General features: G+C 51.1%; 1 protein-coding gene across 1 annotated transcript; it reads right to left on the bottom strand.

Moving 5' to 3' along the window:
• Positions 1–512: 512 nt before the first annotated feature.
• Positions 513–15,456, bottom strand: RAB25 (RAB25, member RAS oncogene family). The gene is made up of 5 exons (XM_084613322.1): positions 15,066–15,456; positions 5,749–5,944; positions 4,198–4,391; positions 3,688–3,768; positions 513–2,739 (listed from the first exon to the last, which is right to left on the bottom strand). Exons 1-5 carry the CDS (start codon positions 15,103–15,105, stop codon positions 2,609–2,611), a joined length of 642 nt encoding a protein of 213 aa, XP_084469448.1. The 5' UTR covers positions 15,106–15,456; the 3' UTR covers positions 513–2,608.
• Between the last annotated feature and the right edge of the window lie 3,216 nt (positions 15,457–18,672).

Genomic DNA, 18,672 nt, shown 5'->3' with positions numbered 1-18,672 from the left:
TTGTCACAAGGCAAAGTAAGTAGTTTCTTTCTTCTGCGTAGACCAAATGCAACTGGGGAGGGAATAAATGAAGCCCCTCTCCACAACGGCTATAAAAAAATCTTGCTGGGAGAACCCAGGGCAGGAACAGCTGGGGACTGGAATGGGTTGGAACGAGAGGCATCAGCAGAGCTGCGTGTGGGGAGCCCAGGGGATGCAGAGGTGGGGCTACGGGTGGGGACTGAGATCTGCAATCAGAGCTGTGTGCTGTGAAATCTCCCGACACAACCGCCCCCCCCCCCCCCCCCCCCGCCGACGGAAGTACTGCTACAGGGCCACTTCAGAGCTCACAGACACTTGGTTGTCCAGTCTGAAACCCCTTATCTTGCAGGTTTGCCCCACATCCTGCCCATTAACATCCCTGAGGGTAGGGAAGGGGAATAGAAAAATTAGATGAGATCCTAAAGGGAAACACACCAGGAATATGCAAGAGGTCAAGATAGGCAGACTGCTATCTTTGAAACGTTCTCTAAATGTTTTAATGTTTGGGTCAAGGTCCTATAATCCATCACATCACGCACACTCCCTCGCCAGGGCTCCTCGTGAGACAATCTGTAGAAAAAGATCCAGCCCCGTTCTGGCGATCATATAAATAATTCCCACTGAATTCAGACGTTCACAAGATGCTGCAGTTAGATTAACGGCAGGTAAAAGCCAGGTTTAGACAAGAATGAGAGGTGTGACAGGGATTTAGTATTTCTGTCTCAGCACAGAATCTGCTCCAATGAGTTAAATTACACCGGTGTAAATCCAGAGGCACCTCCCCAGACTCCAATTGGCCAAATTCTGATTCCAGATACACGTTTGCGAATTGAGTCGCTCCAGGGGAACTGGGCCAGATTCTGATCTCAGATACATCCGTGCAAATCCAGAGTCACCCCATTAACTCCAATGGTGGTGGGCAGAGTCTGATATCGGATACATTGGCGCACACAGCCAGAGTCAACCCACTGGGCTGGTGTATATCGACATAACTTGGGCGGAGTTTTGCCAGTTTACACCGGCTGAGACGTGGCCCACTGACTTCAGTTAGGGCCAGATTCTGGTGTCTGTGGATTTGTTCCACTGAAGTCAGCACGACTCCAGCTTCCCAAGATTGCCCAGAGATCACAATCCAGTCCAGGTCCCGTAAGGAGCTCAGACGTTTAACTCATTAATTACGGGCAACCTCCCCCCCTGCCCTTCCCTCTCCACCCCCCCGCAACTTCCTTCTCTATAAACTGGATCCAATGCCCATTGGACTCCATGGGGAGAACTTTGGTGACATCAAGGGGCTTTGGGTCAAGTCCTTAGTAGCCAGAAGTTAGGAGACCCGTGTTCAGTGTATATTGATGGAAGGGATGATTTGGTGAGGTAGTCACAATTCCAGCTGGAGTCTAGCGGAGCGAGGCACGGTCAGCCCCTCTGAAACCCAAGCCCTTCACTGAGTTATTTTAACAGAGTTCCTCCCTCCATCTCACCCTCCCGTCTCCAAGACCTCAGACCTTCAAGTAAGGCTGCCGTACAAGGTAAGGCTAATTAGGCAACCCACGCCCCAGAACTAGAGATGTCTGCTTTCTCTCTCTCCACTCCTGTATTGCCATTCTGTATAGGGCAGAGTCACATTTTTACAGAGGCTGTCTATTCAGAGAAAGAGATTCTGTACCCAGAGGCTAGGACAGCGGTGTTGTATGCATGCCACTTGGCGAATGACCAGGTTATGGGAGACAGTGAAATGGACGGGGTGTTTAAAGTGGCAGCATCTGGGCAAAAATCGTGGCTCCGATCCTGGAATTGGAGCCATGTGGCCACACCCTCCACTGACTTCGACAGGGAGGGCCGGATTCTGACCTCCGATGCATCTGTGTGAATTTGGGGCAAGCCCCACTGAGCTGAGCGGCGTTGAGGCCAGATTCTGAGTGCGCGTGGATCCAATGGCAGGATCAGACCAATATATTGATAATATTTAAATTCCTTCCTTGAAACCTCATGGTTGCAGGAAGAGAGGAAGGACTGCCCAGTGGTTATGGCGCTAGCCTGGAACTTGGGAGACCCAGGTTCAATTCCTAGCTCTGCCACAGATGACCTGTTTGACCCTGGGCATGTCACCTGGTCTCCCTGTGCCTCAGTTTCCCCATCTGTACAATGGGGATAATAGCACTATCTGCCCTAGGTTTGTGAGGATAAATACATTAAAAAGATGCTCAGACACTGTGGTAATGGGATCAGATAACTAAGATAGATGGGTGTGTTCCTGTGGCTGACTCCCCCTCTGCTAGGGGGGAAGTTTGGCCAGCCCCCCCGCCAAGATTCCCCCTGCCGTGGCTTGGCAGACACCAGGGGGCAGAGGTCTGGGTAGGCAGCATCCCCTTCTCTAGTGCTGCTGTGTGGGGGGTGGGTAATGGCTTTGCCGAGGGGCACATGAGAGGGGGCGAAGGGACCGCTCAATTGCAGCCGTGTTTCCGTCGCCCAGCCCCGGCCTGGCTCGGTGCAGTTACGGGGCGTTGAGGGAGGGGACGGACATTCCCCCAGTCAGAAAGCAGAGCGGATGGAGGGGCTCGTGCCTCCACGGCGACGCCCGGGCCAGCTCTCAGAGGCTCACGCAGCACGCTCGCTTCTCCTCCGGGCTCTGGGACGCGCCGCGGGGGGTCTCGCTGGAGAGCGACACCGCGTTGTCCTGGGGGCTTCGCTGTTGCTGCTTCTGCACTTTGCTGAAAATGCCTGGAAGGGGAAGCGATAGGGAGGGATCCTGGAGCGTTCCCCCTGGCCCAGGGTAACCCACACCGGGTGGGGCTGTGTCCCCCTCGAGTCTGGGCTAGGCCACAGACAGGCTGATGAGCCTCCACCTGCCTTAACCACCACAGTTGGCTCTATTAGTGCATGCTGTACCAGCTCCTGTTTAAAGCGCTAGGGTCCCGGGTTCAATCCCTGCTGGGGCTTGGCATAATATGGGTGGATCTTCCAGGCCTGCTCGGTTTTCAGCGTGGTGCAGGCCCATAGAGAGAAATGGGGGGCCCTGATACACCATGTTTGCTAGGGTCCTACCTCCTCCCATTTCACTTTATTTACACAGACATTTTGGGGTCCCCCCTAACCCCGAGCTCAGGGCCCTGGTACGACTGTCCCTCTTTTACACCCGCCCCCCCCATCGGCCCTGCTTCAGGATGGTCTTTAATCCTGTCCCCTTGAACATTGGTAGAAACAGGCAGCATGCGGGTAACTCCTTGCCCAAACCTGCTCCCCAGCCGTATCTCTCTCCAGAGTGTCACATGGTGTTTTGTCCCTGCCGCTGACCTAGGAAAATCCCCTGTCTAGCCCCAAATGGGAGACCAGTTGGCCTCGTCGTTAACCTGCCCCCCCCTTGGTGCAGAGAGAAGCTCTGGGGGTACACAAATGGTCGGACAGGGCCCAGCAGGATGCGAAAACAGATGGGCCAACGGGCTGGTTTGTCATGGCAGGAGGTGGGATACTGGATTCAAGGAGAGTGCAATAACCCACTCGGTCTCCTTAGCACTTCCTGGTGGCGGGGCAGATGTCGCATGGTGCCTTGAGCTCTTTCTATGGAGAGTTCACACCCCCCCCTCCAGGTGCTTCTCCATCAGCCATCCCCGGAGCATGCTGTGCTCAGAATCCCGCACCCCGACTCCACGTCCCCTACCCTGGGCGCACCTCGCAGTATGGTCTCGAAGGCCTGCTCGACGTTCGTGGAGTCCAGCGCAGACGTCTCGATGAACAGCAGCCCATTGTTTTCTGCAAGGACAGGGGCACGCAAGAGGCATGGGAACCATGGTACCATTTGGGGGTCCGGCTACCCGAGCATCCCTCTTCCGGCCAGAACAGGGCAGGCCCTTGGCCCATCTAGCATGGCATCTCCCCCAGCAGAACAACAGTGGGGCATCAGGGTCAGGGAGGGGAGAGCACCCCCACCCTGATCCCCACAGTACAGCTCCCCGGGGATCAATACTGAGTCAACAGGGAGAGCGCCCCCTACTGAGCCCCCGCCTCCTTGCAGCCTGGCACCCCTTGGTCTATCACATTACTGACCCTGCTTAGCTCATGAAGGCCCAGCACCAGAGCGGTGACAGGTAGTTTTCAGGACGTGTTCTCGGGATGGGGTAGCAGAACCCAGCGGACGCTGGCTGTCTCAGGGTGGGTCTGCCTGGGCAGGCAGCTCCATACCTGCAAACATCTTTGCCTCCTCGGTCGGCACCTCGCGGGCCTGGGCTAAGTCTGTCTTGTTGCCCACCAACATGACGATGATGGTGGCCTCGGCGTGGTCGTACAGCTCCTTCAGCCAGCGCTCCACCACGTCGTAGGTCTGGTGCTTGGTGATGTCGAAAACCAGGAGGGCGCCCACTGCTCCCCTGTAATACCTGTCGAGAGAGAGCGGGCGGCATTCACAACAGGGCCTGAGCTGGAGCCTGTCACAGCCCCACCACCTCCAGTGGGGTCAGACCTCTTAGGGTATGTCTCCACTGCACGCTAAGCCCAGGCACTAACTCAGGTTGGAGCCCAAGTCTCTCTTCCATCCTCACACAAATCCATCTGACTTGGATCAGCGAGCACTCAGGACCTAGGTCCAAGGACTCTGCTAGGGGGATGGGTCAGAGAGCGAGTCCTGCTGCAACTCAGGTCCAAGCCCTGTCAGTTTGCAGCGTGGATGCAGCTCAAGCATCAGACCTGAGTCAGAAGGTCTGCACAGTGCAGTGTGGACTTGTTAGCAGGGCTGTGAGACCCGGGTCCAGCAATTGTAAGCCCAGGTTTACAGGGCAATGTGGACGCTCAAGTGTGGGCTAGGAAACACGGAGTCCTCAAGGTCAGGTCCCACTGACCTGGGCTTACTGTGCAGTGTAGACATACCCATAGTGCGTCTACCTAGAACCCAGCAGTCGAAGAGCAGTCCCACGGAGTGGCTATCGCATCCCTGTCCTTCCCCCTGCCCCCTCCCTCCTCGTGGCTGCACTACTAGGATAACAACCTACTACTGCTTCCGAGCAGTGGAGTCACTCCTTTAACTCCACCAGTAGAAATCTGTGCTGTGCCTGGGGAGAGCTAGGGTTCAAATGCCGCTGGGCATCCCTCACAGTCAAATAAACACCCCGGCGTCGCTGACTCCCCCCCCCTTCATTTTCACAATAAAAACATTTCTCTTGCTGCCGAGGGAGATTCCCACCGCTGCGCAGTGAGCTTCGGCCTGTCGGCTGCTAAAATCCCGCTCGGTCCTGCACGTGGATCTGAGCGGAGCCCCAAGGAAATCAGGGGCCCGACGCCTGTTTACACCTGCTGCAGATCCCGCAGTGTCCTAAGCCAGTTTTGCACTCATGTAAATGACTTGGGAAGTGCAGGGCAATGGAGAATCAGGCCCTGCGGCTTCATTTGGGCGATAGACACTCTCCATCCCACCTGCTCTAGGGGTACCACGGCTCCTCTAAGCAGGGGGTTAGCAGCGGGGATCGAACCCAAGATCTTTGGCTCTAAATCCACGAGCATCTACCACCTGACGTAAAAGAACTGCTAGCTCAAAGACTGCAGCAGACTCATAAACCCCTATGTGGCCCAGCCGCTGGAGGGAGACAGTGAGTCACGCCGAGTATGGGCAGCTCACATACAATAGCCCCCTTGGCCACCCCCCTGGGAGTTCTGCGTTCAGATGCTCCTGCCTCCCCAAGGAACCGCTGCTGCCATTGCCAAGCCCTCCCGTTGTGGCATCAAGCGGCGTGGCCCGCTTACGCTGAGGTGATGGCACGGTAGCGCTCCAGCCCGGCCGTGTCCCAGATCTGTGCCTTCACCATGGCGTTGCCCACCATGACGGTGCGGGTGGAGAACTCCACGCCGATGGTGGTGCGGCTGTCGTGGTTGAATTCATTGCGGGTGAAGCGCGAGAGCAGATTGGTCTTCCCCACGCCGGACTCTCCAATCAGGACCACTAGAGAGACAAGAGGAAAACGCCTAGCAAAATGAGATGCAAATGGCAATTGTGCACCAGGGATAGAATTCTGATCCTCCTAATACAAAAGCACAGGAAGATGGAGAATCCTCATGAGCTGGGAGAAGTATAGGGCATATGACACCCAGTTGAGGTGTTCTGATTCCAGTAGAGAGCTATGGAACATGACTTTGACTGTAAGCTCTTTGGGACAAGGACTTTTGTTCTTCTTGTATTGCGCCTATCACAATGAGGCCCTGATCTATGACTAGAGCTTCTGATGCTACTGCAGTATAAATAATCATACATACCAGCCAGTCCATCATTGTTTTATTAAGAATGTATTGAACTCTCTCATGGCGCACAGCAATGTACAAACGCAGAGGAATCGTTGTCCCCAAGATGGCTGCAATGCAAATATTTTGGTGCCTGATTCCCCACAGCCTTGCGCCTCATGTTGTCATTTACACCACCAAAAGTGGGTATTGTATGCTACCTAGCCAGAATCACCATTGTGCACTGGTGCAAATGATGACACAGATTGCAGGGAAATGGTGAGTTGGGCCAATACTCTAGTGTAACAGACAACTGCTGCATCTAGGAACATAGCAATTGCCACATGGGAGCAGCACAAGTCCATTTAGTCCAGTATCCTGTCTCTGCATTAAGCAGTTATGGGAAAAACATGCCCATAAGGAAAATTTCTTCCTAGCCCCCATCTGTTATGTTTTTCCATAAGCAAGGAGCAGATTTCAGTCAGAATCAGATTAAGGAAACCAAACAAAAAAGAAAGAACAAAAGGAAAGTCCCTTATGAGAGAGAGCACAGTGGATACAGCTCCCCTGCACCAGTCTGCATGGAACCAACTTCACAACAGCTGCTGTCTCTGCATTCAGGGAGAGTTCTTAGAAATACAGCAGTGCAGGACAAAGAAACAAAAGTTTTCTAGCTACACACACACATGATACGACTGCCAATGCTGCCCCAAGTCTTGCAGTTTTACAGCAACTCTTGAGACATTTGGGCGAGCTTAAAGTCCCAGCTGCTGGAGTCAGCTGACTTTGTGAGAATCTCAGCTTTCATCTCAAAAACCCCAGGAAGTTTCTAGTCCTTGTGTTGATGGAGAAAAATTAGAAAATGTGAAGCAAATGAATCCAGAAGACAAATAGAAAGAACCCCCAAAATTATTTATTTAAAAAATCTCAAGATTTTAAGCCGGTCATGATTTTGGGGGCCCGACTCGTGATTTTTGAATACTTGGGGTTGGTGATTCTGGATCACCCTAGACAACAATCACTTTGTTTGCTGGAACTTTCATAAAATACCCCAAATTTCTTCTACTGGGCTACAGTTTTCCTTCTTTTCATGTGACAGCCTCTTAACACACCTGTATTAAGCCAAAGTGAAAATAAAACCTAAGAGCGCTTTCTCTCTGTCTCTCTATTTTAAACAGCAGCTGAAAAAGCTGTATGGAAGATTTGCCTTTTGTTATGGTGCTATATCTTCTGATCTCTCTGTTTTGTGGAATGCACTTGAATTTTCTAGCACAGAGCCAGGAATGTGGCTTAGTAGCCAGGGGTATGTGTACACAGCAGAGAAATACATGCAGCAGTGCATCTCAGAGCCAGGGTCAAATTACTTGGGTTCATGCTGGGGGGTCTAAAAATAGCAGTGTAGACGTGCAGGCTGCACCTGGAGCCTGGGCTCTGAGACCACTCCGCCCCGCAAGTCTTTTTTTGTGGTGTGGACACACCCTATCGAGTGAAGGCACTTTTTCTGGCCCCTGTTACCATAATACCTGAGTGCCTCACAAGCTTTAATATGTTTATTCTCTCAAGCCCTCCTTGTGAGCCCGGGCAGTGCTATTATGCCCATTGTACAGGTGGGGAACCTGAGGCACTGACAAGCTAAGTGACTTGCCCAGGGTCACATAGGGAGTCTGTGGCAGAGGAGGGAATCCTAGAAATGCAGGGCTGGGACCTCAAGAAGTCATCAAGTCCAGTGCCCTGCACTGAGGCAGAACCCAGAAAACCTAGACTGTCCCTGACAGGTTTTGTCCAACCTGTTCTTAAAACCTCTAGTGACGGCGATTCCACAAACTCCCTTGGAAGTCTGTTCCAGAGGTTAACTACCCTTAGATTAAAAGTTTTTCCTAATATCTAACCTAAATCTCTCCTACTACAGATTTAGTCAATTACTTCTTGTCCTGCCTTCAGTGGACATAGAGAACAATTGATCAAAGTCCTCTTTATCACAGCCCTTCATATATTCGAAGCCTGTTATCAGGTCCTGCTTAGACTTCTTTTCTCAAGACTAAACATGCCCCCTTTTTTTAACCTTTCCTCATCAGTCAGGTTTTCTAAACCTTTGGTCATTTTTGTTGCTCTCCTCTGGGTTCCCTCCAATTTCCCTCCAACGTTTCCTAAAGTGCTGGACACAGGACTCCAGCTGAGACCGCACCAGTGCTAAGTAGAGCAGGACAATGCCCTCCCCTGTACATACGACGCTCCTGTTAATACACCCCAGAATGCTATTAGCCTTTCTCGCAACTGCATCACATTGTTGACTCATATTCAATGTGTGATCCCCTCTAGCCCCCAGATCCTTCTCAGCAGTATGGCACCTAGCCGCCCCATTTTGTAGTTGTGCATTTGATTTTTATTTCTTCAGTGCAGGACTTTGCCCTGGTTTTGATTGAATTTCAGACCAAAGAATGTAAGCCAGATCGCTTGATTACTCCCCCAACCACTGGGCCATACTTTCTTCTCCTGTCTCAGCCCTGCTAAGTCTTCCACAGTTTTGATTGAATTCGTTTATTTACAGCACTGATTTTACGTCCTAGAGCAGAGATTCTCAAACTTTTTTACTGGTGACCCCTTTCACATAGCAAGCCTCTGAGGGCGACCTCCCCCCCATAAATTAAAAACACTTTTTAATATATTTAACACCATTGTAAATGCTGGAGGCAAAGTGGGGTTTGGGGTGGAGGTTGACAGCTTGTGGACCCCCCATGTAATAACCCTGAGGGATCCCAAGCCCCAGTTTGAGAATCCCTGTCCTAGACACTCCACTGCAATTAAAGTAACAATTGGCAACCCGCAAATAAACTCCCTCCCCAGTCCTTAAGAAATGCATTAAACCACCAGTGGGTGCTCACCTGATCCTCACTGTCGTCATAATAACTCATGATCAAACCCACCTTATCTACCCCTCCCCTCCCTAAATACCTGTGTAAACTTACTACCTGTGCAGCCTGCCTGGAAAGTTAACAAATCCCCCCGCTTTTAAAGGGACACTGGCACTTTGGAGTTTAGTCCAGATTAAGCTAACGCAGGGAAAAGGCACTTTTATTCTGGAATAAGAGTGTCCACATGGGAAACGATTTCAGAATAGTTTATTCTGGACACTCTCCCCGTGTAGACGAGCCCTTAGGGTATGTCTACACTACGAAATTAGGTCGAATTTATAGAAGTCGGTTTTTTAGAAATCAGTTTTATATATTCGAGTGTGTGTGTCCCCACAGAAAATGCTTTAAGTGCATTAAGTGCATTCACTCGGTGGAGTGCTTCCACAGTACCGAGGCAAGCGTCGACTTCCGGAGTGTTGCATTGTGGGTAGCTATCCCACAGTTCCCGCAGTCCCCGGAAATGAGATTCAAAAGTTCGCGGTTCTTTTCCTGTCTACCTGGCCAGTGCATCTGGGAGTGCTGTCCAGAGCGGTCACAATGGAGCACTCTGGGATAGCTCCCGGAGGCCAATACCGTCGAATTGTGTCCACAGTACCCCAAATTCGACCCGGCAAGGCCGATTTAAGCGCTAATCCACGTGTCGGGGTGGTGTAAGGAAATCGATTTTAAGAGCCCTTTAAGTTGAAAAAAAGGGCTTCATCGTGTGGATGGGTGCAGGTTTACATCCATTTAATGCTGCTAAATTCAACCTAAAGTCCTAGTGTAGACTAGGGCTTAGTTTCAAACCAGGAGTTCACAGTAGTTCCAGGCCCAGCGCACGCCTTGAATCCCTCTCCCCACTGTTGCACCTTTATACTTGCATGCTCCTATTTTTCTTCAGTGCTTTTACCCCCTTCTCTGCCTGCCACATGTGAGATCCACCCATGCCAGAGGGGAAACTGTGGCTGTGTCCGTGCTGAAAGAGAAGTGGTGTGATCAGGCAGGTAGGGCAATCTGTAGACATGGGTTCTATGCTTGGCCCTGCCACTGGCCTGTGGGGTGACTGTGGGCATGCCCATTCCTCTCTCTGTGCCTCAGTTTCCTCTCCCATCCAATGTCTATGTGGACTGTTAGCAGTTCAGGGCCAGGCATTGTCCGTGTGTACGTACAGCCCCTAGCACACAGTAGGGTGCAGACCAAATGTTGCCAACTTTTGCAAAGGATCATGATATCTGGTGCTTTTCTTAAAGCCCCAGCACCCAGGGTCACGTGAGTAAATGAAAGCTGAGATTCTCATGTCGGGGAGAGAAGGCAGTTTCTGGCCTTCAGGATTACAGAGCGAAGCATGAAAATGTGACCTCTAAAGTCTTCAGCATCAGAAGGCAAACAAAAACAACCCCCCAATTCACTACTGTTAAAATCTCATGATTTCTAGGGCCTTGATTTATAAGTTTGAAGGCATGGGATTGAAAATACTGGTGATCTAATAATAACGAGAGCTTGCCCAAACGTCATCTCCTGGCATAGCTGCACTTCTGCAAACCACCAAAGTAGACAGGAAAAACAACGAGGAGTCCTAGTGGCACCTTAGAAACTAGCAAATTTATTTGGGCAAAGTAGACAGGGTAAACCTATATATGCCATGATTTGCACTGGGATAATTTACCCCAGCTTCCAGAGTAAAATCCCCAGTTGGACTTTATCTTCATCAAAATTGGATATGTTTCTGAAAGATCTGCTCCAGGAATTAGTTTGTGAAGGTCTCCGGCCTGTGTTCAACAGGAGGTCAGACTAGATGATCACAATGGGCCCTTTTGGCCTTGGAATCTATAAATCTCCTCCCATTGGACATCACCATCCTGGGACTGCCACAATATACCACCTCCCCTTATCAAGAGCAGAGACCACAGTGCATCTTGGGAGATGCAGTCTCATTAGAGAGCCCAGCCTATAGAGGAGCATGGGAGCACGAGGAACTCTAACTACAACTCCCATGAAGCACCATGGCGGTATTTCTGAATGGAAATATTTTGCCAAAATCTCAACATTTTCCGGAGTGGGGGAGGGGCAGGGTCACACAAAATTCCTGACCCTCTCTCCAGCCTGATTCTATTCCTGAGCACCCTCATGTCCTGGCTGTTTGGCGCATGGGCCTATCTCAAATGTCAAGGCGGTTTTGCTTCTCACCAAAATGGATTTTTTGCAATGTGTTTCAGTGAGATGTTTAAGATCCCACCCATTCAAACAGACACAGCGTACCTGTCCTGGGTTTGTCTTTCTTCATAGTTACTGGGCCTGATTCTCCCATCAAACTGTGTCATCAATTACCCCAGTGCCGAACAAGTACGAAACGCCTCCCGTTCTGAGTCAGAAACATTTGACACCCCGCTTTGCCCTCGCGTAAACACCTGCAAGAGGCGCAGGAAGAATCAGACTCATCGTTGTCTTTTTAAGGCCAAGAAGGATCATTCTGGTCCCCTCAGTCAGGCCACAGAATTGCACCCAAGAGCCAGGACAGTTTCTGAGTAACTGGCCCACCAGCTGGAATAGGCAGTAACAGCTGGGCAGGCTAGTCCTCGAGGTGACTCCCTAGGCAAATAGGTTTTGGCTGTTTGCTTTCTAACAAATAAGGTCCTCCATCTTTTTTCCTTTCCCTTCTAAGCCTTCCCCTGACTGACTCCATCTGGCCTCCACTCCTCACTCCCTACAGTGAGGGATTTGTCTTCATGTCAGCCTGCCTCCTCCTGCAATTGGCGCTTTGCTGATGGCCCCCCTAGGTCTGTGCATGTGCGGATGTCTTTTGTCCAGATGGCTTATGTAGTAGATCTTCCACCCAGGTGGCAACGGAGACAGTCTCCTCCTTGTTTCAAGCCACCCTGCAGCTGAGCTGAGCTGTGTGCAAAGCAAACTGGTAGCTCTGATCTTTTCCTCCCTGGGGAACAGGGGCAGCTGACCCTGCAGTGGCTGCTTGAAACCTGGCTGAAGGATCCCGGCTGAGCTTGCCTGTGCTCTGTGTTTCATAGATACTAAGGTCAGAAGGGATCATTATGATCATCTAGTCCGACCTCCTGCACAACGCAGGCCAAAGACCGTGTTGCTCGCTCATGCAGGTGTGGCAGGCGGCAGTGTGTGCAAAGTCTGCACAAACACAAGCCTTCCCGCACCGTCGTGCTGCGTGAGTGGGACATTAAAAGGCCAAGCAGCCGTTTGTCTCCCTGGCTTTGTTCTGAAAAGGACACCGCCAGCTTACAATTCATGTAGCAAATCTGTTGCTGCCTAGGACGTGGCACTTCATGGTGACCCTGGGGGCAGAACTCAGATTCCCACTGCTTCAAAAGTTAAGGCCCCTGGCACCCAAGCTAAAGGCAACTCCTCTTTAGCGACTTGCAATATAGGGCCTGTGTCACACAGTTGAGTAGTTCTGATTCCATTCAGTAGCAGGCAGTGACACATACCAGAGAGGCAGTGTTATCCAGTGACGAGAGCACTGGACTGGGAATCAGGAGGTCTGGGCTCTTGGCCCAGCTTTGCTGGTGCCCTTGCCCAAGACAACTCCTTGTTCTGTTTCCCCTTCGACTACCTTGCTGTAAGCTCTGCCGGGCAAGGGCTGTCTCTTATTATGTTTATGTACAGCACCTAATGTACTGTAATACAAGTGATGACATACACACGGGCCAGGTCATTATAATATTTCTAAACCCTAAATTACTTTACCTATAATCCTAATGACAACTCCCAAGATTACTGAAGCAGAATGACTTTTAAATGCCCGATGTACTTTCCCCATTTAAGCTGCTTGGGCGGTGTTTACATTTTGCCTTCCACTCAGCTATGCCGGTCCAGTTTGCTTTTCTTTGCTCCTCCTGCACTTTCACAATTTCACACCAACACAGTCTTCCCCACCAGCACTTAATTCCTGAGCCCTACAGAACCCCTGGACCATACAAGGCAGCACCAGTGCTGGGAAAACCTTCCTGACCCTGGAACCAGACAACACAAAATGAAATAACAAGAATGTAAATTACACCTCAGTTGGGATTTGAACCTGCAGCTCAAGACCATTCAGAGGCTGAAGCTAATGCAAAATGTGACAGACTATTTATTAAGGGGAGTTGCAGGTTGGGAGCCCATCAGTCCATGTTCCATGATCAACACTTACTCCCAAAAAGCTTCTTGGTAGAATTCAAGGAGTTGGCTTTCACTAGGGAGGATCAAAAAATTTCCATCCAAGCCGCTTTTCTCTGGGGTTTTTGATTAAACAAAATTTTTCACAGGAAGTGTTTCATTTCCTCGACAATTTTTTATTTTTTTTTTCTTGTTGGAAAAGCAAAAAAATGAGACTCTTTGGGCAAAATCCAAAAATGTTTCAGTTTTTGGACATTTTTTCAGTGTTTTGATGAAAAATTGAAATGTTCATCTGAAAGTTTTGAGGATTTTGTTGTTTGTGTCACCATGGAAGGCCCCTGCCCCCAACGTTGTCCAGCTAGCTCTAGTTTTAACCTATCAAGCCCGGAAAGGTTTGGGGTCTGGTTGCCAGAGCAGGTGTCCTTCTCCCAGTGAAATATGGGCATAAAGAACCGGCTAGAAAAGAGTAAACATTTTCCTCAAAATATTTAGAATTTTTTTGAATGTAAAATTCTTTCCCTGCAAGTAAAATTTTGGTTAAAAAATTGATTTTTTTTTTCCAGAAAACCAAAACACTTTCCTTTGTGGGGAAAATGACTTTGGTTTTGGTTTTTAAAAAATGTAATTCATTTTGGCTTTTGTTGCAATTCCAGTTACTGGGCCAGGTTAGAATAAACTGCTCCCCAGAGGGGTGCAATCCTGTCAGGCCCCAATCCTGTCATCGGGCATTACGCTGTGGGGGCGTTACTATTTTTTGTATTACGGTAGCTCCTGGAGGCTCATACCAAAACTGAGGCTCCAGTGTGACGGGGGCTGTGACTACACATAGCAAGAAACAGTCCCTTGCCCCTTGTGGGGCCTGAGAAGCACAGAATAGCCACAGCACTGTGCATTCTGGCCACACCCCTGATCCACTCTCTATAGCCCTTACATCAGCTCCATACCAGCTGGGCCAGGCCCATGTGGAGGCAGGATCCTTATGGGGCTATTTCCATCCATATGGCTACCAGCCCCCCATTCTTCACTGCTCTCCCTCTCATGCAGACATTTGCACCGGTGTGACCCATTCTGAGTCTTTGCATGGATGTAAATGAGCACTCATGGTGCAGTGTGAAGGAGAATCAGCCCCCAGGGTGTTCAGTCCAGACATCCATCAGGATCCCTGGGGATCTGGGTCACCAGAAGCCCCCGTGCCTCCACAGTGGCCTTGCTGCCCTCCCTCCGTCCCACTCTATTGGTTCCCCAGCAGTGTCCCTGCTGTAAGGCTGGTCCCATCCATTTGGCCCACCGGTCCAGCTAGGCCAGCAGTGACCAGTACCTAATGCTTAAGAGGTACCCCCTGACTGCACCCCACAAAGCAGCTGTCAGTCCAGGCATTGAGCTGGGCAGTGGATTTACTGACAGGATGCTCAGTGCGTTCCTAAACCAGTCACAACCTTGCAGTGACTGTGCGGGGCCAAGAGTGGCAGAGAGGCTCATCTGACCCAAATTCCTGGTGCATCTGCACTGACTTCCCTGGGGCTTATACCCAGGTGTGGTGGGATTTGGCCTCAAAGATCCACCACCAAGGACTCCCACTACCACAGGAGAAAGACCCTTCTGCTCAGCTGCCCTTCTGGACGGCTGCTTGCTTCCCCTCCACCCCTTGTTTGTGCTACGTGCCCCAGACCCCCACCGCTGCTCCAGCATCCACCCCACATCCCATCCATCCTGTGCCCCCCTGCCCCGGGCCCCCAGTTCCACTGCTTTCAAAAGGGAGAACCAGCACGTTGCAGAAGGGGCAACCCAGCTTGAAACCAGCCACGGAAAGGGGGTGCCGATAAAACTCACCCTTAAAGACAAAGTTATAGTCTTCCTCCGCCGTCCCCATCTCTCCCAGCCACACCTGGCCCCCCTCCGGCCTGGGATCCTCTTCTCAGTCTTTGCCTGCTGCCTTAACAGCCAGGGTGTGTGGGATGGTGGGGGGTTTTTTGGTATTTTTTTTTTTTTTATTTGCCACGATCTGATAAACCAGGAAGGTGGAGGACAAAATTTCCTCCCAAGACAGGGAAGTTGAAAGCGATTGGGAGGAGAGTTGCCAGCGGGGGAGGAGACCCACAGGACCAAGTTCCCTTTGCTACACCAGCCAAACAAACAAAAAAAGCCAGCCCTGTGCTTCTTAGGCCTCTTTTCGAGGGGGCTGGGCGGGGAGTAGCTCCTTTGCTAGGCGGGTTGAAGGTGCAGCTCTGCTGGGCTGGCTGACTCAATGGGGTGTGACCTGGGTGTCACCCTACAGGTTTGTCAGGTAGTGCTCACCGCCCCCACCAGTGTCACATGGCTGCTGAACACATCCACGTACGCTCCCTCTGCTTTTGTTAATGCTGGACTAGGCAGGGGTGCCGATTGTGGTCGGACACGTTCCTGGGGGGTCTCACCACATGACGTAATCTCGAATGAAAGATTACGCTTTAATTCCTGGCCACTCCAGGGCAATCCTGGAGGCTTGGCAACCCTAGGAATGTGGCCCCGATCCTTCTTTGCTCTCCTGTGGAAGCACCCACGACTTGCAAACTGGCCCAGGCTGCATAAGCCGCGGGCACTGCATTTTATTGATGAGCTGGCCTGTTAGACCCCCGACCCGCCACAGGACCTCCTGGCCTAAGCGCAAACTGCAGGAGGCCAGAGAGCAGGGAGTGGGAGGCTGAGGATGGAGAGAGGAGCATTGTGCAGGTTGGACCAACTCTGCTGATCTGGGGGCACGTGCCACAGATAAACATGCCTTGCGTTGGATGCTTCTGTACCTGCAGCTGGCTCAGCTCCCCTAGCACCAGCGAGTGCCTGCCTGGGGGCTGATGCCCGGGACTGACCCAGGCACCTCCAGTGGGAAAAGCCCGAGCCCCTCTCGGGTGAGCTCAGCCCCGTAGGCAGAGGCCCGTTCGCTGTGGCTAAGGCAGAGAGAGAGGCCTATAACACACACTCTGGCCTGGGGCTTATACTGTTTTTTTTTTCCTGGAGGACTCTTTGGAGGAGCAGAGAGCCAAGGGGACGTCTACATCACACGAGACGAACGACTGAGTGTTTGGGAGGAGAAGGGATGAGTTGACAAGATTCTGGCCAAGGTTGACAAGAAGGGAGGGAAAGGGGGTCTAGTTGTCCACTGGGCCAGGCTCTCCTCTCACAAGCATGGAGTGTAATTGCATTAGCATCTGCACTGGGAACTGGTATAAGAGACACTGGGAAGCCCTCTAGAGGGGTTGATGGGAAAGGATTTAAACCCAGGTGTGTTGGTGGGGGACCCCCAATGTATTTGTGGATTGTGAAGCGAAGGGGTTTCTGAGTTCCTAGCCTTAGATCCACTACAATCCAGAGAGCTGGCTGCAAAAGAATCCACCATAGGATCTTAGGGAAGGGAGGGGGCGTGACAGAGCCAACAAAGGCCTTATTCTGTGTCTGGGACCACACCTCTTGACTGGTGGGTGGAGAGTTGGGGATGCTAACGCCACAGCCTACAAATGCAGGTGAAAATTCAGCAGCGATGGGAGAGGCCAGGCTCAAGCAGGAGAAACCGGATGCATTAGGGGATTAACGAGGCACAGCACCAACGCTGCACTCCAGCAAGCCATTTAATGTCCACGCAGGGGTTGTGACACAAAGTCCAGTGGGCTGATTCTCAGTTGCACTAAGGCCCTTTTACACTGCTCAGGCAGCAGGCTCCACTGCACTCCCTGCAAAGCTCCCATTGGCCTCACTTGGGCCAGCTTTTCCCTCTGTGACTATAGCTCATATTGTTCTTCTGCCAATCTCAAAGTACTGCACAAAGGAGGTCAGTAGCATTGTTCCCATTTTACAGACAGGGAAACTGAGGCACAGAGCAGGCAAGTGACTTGCCCAAGGTCACCCAACAGGCGAGAGGTGGGAATAGAATTCATGTCTCTTGACTTGCTGTCCAGTGCACTGTCCACTAGGTCACACTGCCTCCCCCTTAGCTCTCAGGTAATCACAGAATATCAGGGTTGGAAGGGACCTCAGGAGATCATTTAGTCCAATCCCCTGCTCAAAGCAGGACCAATCCCCATTTTTTTGCCCCAGATCAACTAAACAGCCCCCTCAAGGATTGAACTCACAACCCTGGGTTTAGCAGGCCAATGCTCAAACCACTGAGCTATCCCACCCCCCGCTAGCAAATGTCCTTCTATATCCCATCATTTGTATTGACATGAGGGGAGGGGGGGGGACAACACACAATTTAGGGCTCGTCTACACAGTGCCGCAGCCCAGACTACAGGGTGGGGGGCGTGTGTGAATTGGCGAGCGCTCTCATGTATCACACTCGACCTGCCCCGTGCAGACACTGCTGCTGTGAACTAAAAGGTACCTAGTTCGTACTGATGTAGTCTTGTGTCAGACAGGACTGAATGAACACAAACTGGTGCCTTTCAGTTCACACCAACAGAGTCTACACAGGGCAGGTCGAGTGCAACACATGAGAGCACTGGTAGAACGCTGTACCAGCCATACCCCTGATGTCCTTGGCATGACCCCAGCCTTCAGCCTGAGCACAGCGCTAGATTAATTTGCTAGTTTCACTTTAAAAAACACCAGGCCAGATTTTCCAGCTGCTGGTGTAGATCAGGAACAACTCCACTTGCACTGATGTAAGCAGGAGAAGAATCAGATATTCGTGTGCAAAGCTTCTCCAGCAGCTGGATTTACAGAATCATACTGGGAGGGTACTGGTATCTCCAAGAGCAGAAGCTCTGAATCCCCTTCTGCTGTCGGTTACGTGGGTGTAAATCGAGAGCGATGCCAGTGACTCACTCCAGATTTACACCAGCATTACTGGCAGCAGAATCTGGCCCCTGCAAGTTTTGTGTTAGAAAATGAAAGTTGCGTTTCCTATTCTCTGCTGCCATCATGTGAGCAACAGAGGGAAAAACTAGCCATCACAGCAACCCCTGAATCCTTATAGGAGTTAGCCCCCTGCTCCAGATCAACTTGTTCAAAAAACCACCTCCGGCCGTGGCCAGCACCAGCTGCTTCAGAGGAAGATGCAAGAACCCCTTTTCTCCTCCACAAATAGACAGCTATGGGATAATCTGCCCCCATCCCCTTTAAGATCTCCTCCAACTCCCTCATTGTTCGAGACTGATTGAAGCCTTGAGGCTAAGGCTTTGCATTGTACAGGGGCTTGATCAGTCTTAACTATTCTGATACTCTTGTGCTTGACAAGTTAGTCAGACCACTTAATATACTAGTGCTCAATTACTAGAGTGATGAGCTCAACACAAGAACCTATGTAAGTGTAGTCCCTCTTTGCTAAATTCTTGTCCCCTGTATGAACCTGTGGCAGAGAGTTCCAAAGTCTAATTACACAGTGGGTTGAAGGGAGGGAAAAATACTTGTGAGAGTGTGGCACATAGGCCTATGTACATTCCAGGAATACCCAGGGGCACCAACC

The sequence above is a fragment of the Lepidochelys olivacea genome, assembly GCF_965140295.1.
Source record: "Lepidochelys olivacea isolate rLepOli2 genome assembly, chromosome: 24".
NCBI lineage: Eukaryota > Metazoa > Chordata > Testudines > Cheloniidae > Lepidochelys > Lepidochelys olivacea.
The sequence above is the reverse complement of the archived record's forward strand: the minus strand, read 5'-3'. Positions and strand labels throughout refer to the sequence as shown.